Genomic DNA, 5,215 nt, shown 5'->3' with positions numbered 1-5,215 from the left:
TGACTGTGAAGTCCAATCCGAGCGCCACATGGTCTATTGCAGGTCCTTCAAAAATGTAAAGTAGTACGAGTTATTCTGTGTGCATAGAGCCTATTGGCCCTGCCCCTGTTGAGTCGTTGACACGGTATTTCCCCTGCCGGGATTAACAATGCTCTCCCCCTTCCCTCAGGAATGAAAAACATTGTCAAGTCTGAACAAAAGTTATTTCTGATGGATTGTTTGTTGTCTTGGAAGATAACAAGACATGAATCCGATAGAGACATAGAACCCATGACACAATAAAGTGTCACTCACTTCTGTCAGCAAAACTGTCAGGTTGTGGTACCTTTTTTCTTTCAAGGAATATTATTATGTGAATTTGTATTAACTGATTTTCTTTTGAGGGGCGCTAGACCCTCCTATATTCAGCTATTAGTGTAGATTTTCATCTTTAAGACACAAACATTACATTCCCATTGACAATGGGAATGTAACACAGGACGCCCAGCAATAATGTTAAATATATGTATAGGTTTAGTGTGTGCACCCACCAAACTAATTAAGCTCATGTTTCTCTGTCAAGGGTTTTCAAACTATTTCATGTCAAGGACCCCAGAAAATTATCTGTAATTGGCCCGCCGACCCCCACCACAGCCAAAATAAGGAAGAAAAGCCGGAATCAGGACAGCAGGATTAATCCAGCATTAGTATTCAGTGAACACACTCAGGTGAAACACTTCATCCTGGTGTTGCCAATGCATTGAGACAGCTAACAATGTAATATTGCTCCCCGTGTTAGAGAAAGGTCATGTTACAGGGTGAACAACAGACAAAAGGGCTTTTTGACCGTCTTGGAGGTGCTGCAGACAGTCACACTGCTGTGTACACATTAGGCCCTAATGCAGCCTGTGGGTTCCATTCCCGAGCACGACAACCTTTGCTGCACGTCAATCCCTGTCTCTCTTCCCCGTTCTTTTGTCTACCTATACGTACTATCCTAAATAAAGGCAGCAAAGCCCCCCATAAGTTACAGTGTATCTGTACTGTAACTGTACTGTACAGCATACTGTTGTTTCCTTCTACACCAAAGCCAGAATGATCTCATGTTAGTCTAACTGAAGGCCAACATACAGAAGAATGCTACATTTTCCTTAGGCTCAGAAATGTAGTTTTTCTACCACTTTTACTAGTGTATGAAATATAAAATTAAATGTAATGTTAATTTTGTCTTGAGAAATGTGCGTGGTAATGAATGGCCTATGAACGTTCAGCAAGACCGAGTTGGGTATGCATTTACTGCGGGGTATTTCGTTTTTGTAAAGGTGGTTTTAGGTCATTGAATAACATGCTAGTAGAGAATCAATAAACCATTCTCTGTGTGCAACTGCAACTTGTAGTCCAACTTGCATGACACTTGGACATCAACTTCTTCCTCATCAGAATATTCGACTTGGAGTTGTTTTGTTTTCTCATTGTTGCAGACAGATCTTCCCTTGACATTTGCCAAACATTGCACACGCCATGCTAATGCACAACCTGCCATGTATGCCCCATGTACTTTTTCCATCGCTGGTACTAGCTATCTTCTCTACTGCATCCAGCTGCATTATCTTGATTCTTTCAGACACCCCCTGTATTGCAAGAGCACAATTAATGACCTTTGCAATGCATGCTAGAAATATTTTCTTGTCCATGCAGATATTTCTTTATCAGCTAGGCGTATATTACCTTTTCCTAGTTTGCTGCTGCCACACTTTTTGTGTTCCCCTCCAATATCTTTACTGCTGCTTCAGCATAGGGCAGGCAGTATCCCCCCCCCCCCCCCCCCCTTTTTTTTTTAAATCTAATCCTGTTCAACTTCCCCTCCTTGATTCTCTGACCCACGGCCACGATATACTATGCTGTCTGTGCATAATGTGTTCCACAACATGTAAACACTTTGCTTGTTCTTTACAGCAAATAGAAGCAACATGAGGCGGCGGTCGGTGGCTCAGGGCAGGGCTAGAGTGGCCGGATGGGATACAAGCTTCGCTCCGGATGTCGAGCTTGCAGACCTGCTACTTGTGATTCTTTTGTGTGACACTGCATGTAGTATGATCAAGAAGGGGATTCATTTACGAAAAACACAACATATCACAATATGGAGAGAGGGGATTTCTGCCCGACAGCAACAAAATCGTCTCTATAGATGACTCTGCTGGGCATTGATATTGTTCACAGACACATGGACAGACAGGCTGCCTTGAGCTAAAACGAGTAAGTTCTTATGTCCATTAAATCCAAAAGGGAGCGCGCACATCTCAGAGAAGTTGACCGGTGCTGAACAAACATATACCTACATACAGAAAGGAGGTAGGATGTCCGCACACTGTTCTCTTAGCCTTAGCCTACCTTTATAAATGGTAAATGGTGCATTTATATAGCAGGCGCTTTACATACAGTAGATTCACCCATTTACACACATTCATACACCGATGGCGGCACCAACCTGCAAATCAGGAGCAATTAGGGGTTCAGTGTCTTGCTCAAGGACACTTCGACACTAACTCTGGGGGAGCCCGGGTTCGAACTGGCAACCGTGCGGTTACCATCCAGCCACTCTAGCCACTCACCCTTTATGTTCTTATGTCCAAACATGGAGATGAGGTGACGTATACACTGACATGTCATTCACCAATAGGGAACAATTGAGTGAACATCAATATAAACCAACGTGATGATTCAGAATCTCCATGCCACCGATATTGTAAAATGGACTTTGATGTGATGACCAGACACACCGGCCCGGTAAACCCGGCTGTGTTCCCTCACCTCACCGTGCTCCTGCTGGCGTGTGGAATGTTCTTCACAGCCTGGTTCTTTGTCTACGAGAAGACAGGGTACAGCAGGAATATCTTCAAAGAGCTGCTGATCTCCCTGGTGGCTTCAGGCTTCATGGGCTCCGGCGTGCTGTTCCTGATGCTGTGGGTTGGCATCTACGTGTAGGCAGCGGCTTGTTCAGCGTTCCATTTGTGAAAAGAAAAGGGTGACATTTTTACATCCAATACGTACTTTGTAGACAAATAGCTGATCTACAAGCTCACAATGCATCAACCAATTTCACTAAAAAATATTTACAATATTTTGACAAATGTGGACAAAAACAAGGGGATGGATTTCCCCTGTATGTCCCCTGTATGCTTTCTTTCGCCTCTAATCTGGTAAACCGCTACAATGATTTATTTTTTGTCCTCCCCATAATCTTTATGTATATTGCAAAAATAAAAGCTGTCATCTGCCATCGAGTCCTGACCATGCGCTGCTTCTCCCTTCCTCTCGGGCAGGAGGCCCCCGCCCACTCAGACCTGGATGCGTTTATTGAAGGACGGCGAGCTCTGACCGGCCGGCGAGAAGATCCCGAACAGGAAGAACCGGACGATGTAGTAGTCGCCGAGCTGAGGCCGTACAGGACCCAGGAGGTGGAGCCGTGGAGGCGAGGAACGTAGCCACCGTCAGGGGCAAGGACCTATGGCAAGGACAGGCGCTCCAGGTTTCCGCTACGAACCACTCCCACTAGGTCGGCGAGAGGCGAAAAGATTATTGATATATGTACTGTATACACCTCCATAGAACACAGCTTTATTCGATTATTCATAGTTATGAGAACTACAGAGCTCCGACGACAGATCGAGCCCAAATATGGAGTAAATGTAGCGAATGACTGACGTATATCTTTTGCCAAATATGGAGTTCCACCTGGCCTGGTGGAGATGTGTGTGCACTGTGCACCACAGGGCTCCATATTCTCCCCTTCATTACAATAATAATTGATGTATTTAGCAGATGCTGTTATCCAGAGTAACTCACAATAAACGAGGTCATTAATCACTTAAATAGAATTCAGAGAGAACAGAGCCTCGAGAAACTGGAATACCAGGTAGACGACTAACATCAATCGACAGAGAAGATGGCAAGAATGGGTGCAGGGAGAGTGAGTCTGCAGCTGTGAGTCTTGACTGAATTCATTCCACATTTCTGGAAGCCAGGAGGGAGTATAGACATGTGGAGCATTGTACAGGGTGTTTTAGGGAAGGTTTGTGCAGCATTCAATCGTATGGGGTTTGCCATGCCTTTGGTTTGCCTTTAGGCTAATCTGTGTTTGGTATTTGGTGCAGGCAGCAACCATGCAGAAGCCGAAGGAGGGAGCGGAAAAGGGGGGAAGATATTTGGGTGTAATTTTACTGGTTGTAGACCAAGTCAAGTGACAGGCGTGCTTTGGCATTCTGGACCATTTGGAGGGGTTTAAGTCAGAATGCTAGCAGGCCAGTAAGGTGGAAGTTACAGTAGACAGTAGACAAGCCTTGAGATGACTTTGAGCATGACTCCTGGGTGAGGTCTAATCCTCTGAATGTTATAAATGTAAATGTACAGAAACAAGTGGCCACTGCATGTCATGTCATCAACAAATACAAAACACTAAATGAGAAAAAGACGATGCACATCAGTAATGGTGTGCATCGTAGTGCTAGTATACAAATTAAAACAGAAAAAGAAACGGTAGAACATCTAAAATTTCAGTCCAGACAGTTAGCTCAAACCAGCCGGACGGCGTGCCGCGGGTTCGACTCCCGAGCCCGACAGCCTTTGCCGTGTGTCACTCGCCATCTCTCTCCCCCTTTCCTGTCTGGCTACTTACTGTTCACTATCAATAATGGTATAAAAAGCCCCAAATAAAAAAAATATCTGAGGACAAAGTACTCACATTTCCATTATTGGCACACACCAAAAGACTAATGCTTATATGAATGCTTACACATTTTGCCTATGAGCCTTCATCAGAAAGGCTCACACACTATTATGTATACAAAGGAGAAAAATGAATAACGGCAGCAGTGAACTAGAAAAGCAGTTCCTACAGAAACTGGCCACTTCTGGGGTTTCTGGGTTTTACAACCAACTGTATACCACTCTTTTGGATGATGATCATAATTCAAATTAATTATTATTACAGAAAAGTCAACAACAGGTCAACAAATAAGTTTTCTCTAAAGGATCATATTTTTTATCAACAAACAAACCAGCAGCTGACCAACCAACCGATTCGAATGAATGAATGAAAGAATAAAACCATTCCAAGGTGAATTGCAAAATGTGCAGCTCTTCAGAGCGTACAAATGAGGAGGAGGAGGGGAAAAACAGCTTCTGAATTTCATCACATTCTACTCCATTTACATGCTTGACTGATTCACACACACCC

At 44.0% G+C, this 5,215-nt stretch overlaps 1 protein-coding gene across 1 annotated transcript; it reads left to right on the top strand.

Moving 5' to 3' along the window:
* Positions 1–2,730: 2,730 nt before the first annotated feature.
* On the top strand, positions 2,731–2,964 carry LOC308309908 (dolichyl-diphosphooligosaccharide--protein glycosyltransferase subunit TMEM258-like; the record flags this gene model as incomplete). The annotated part of the gene is made up of 1 exon (XM_080755882.1): positions 2,731–2,964. One exon carries the CDS (start codon positions 2,731–2,733, stop codon positions 2,962–2,964), a length of 234 nt encoding a protein of 77 aa, XP_080612008.1.
* Between the last annotated feature and the right edge of the window lie 2,251 nt (positions 2,965–5,215).

This window comes from Protomyctophum bolini, assembly GCF_963924005.1.
Source record: "Protomyctophum bolini genome assembly, chromosome: 22".
In the NCBI taxonomy this organism is placed as follows: domain Eukaryota; kingdom Metazoa; phylum Chordata; class Actinopteri; order Myctophiformes; family Myctophidae; genus Protomyctophum; species Protomyctophum bolini.
This window is presented reverse-complemented; position numbering and strand designations above follow the sequence as displayed.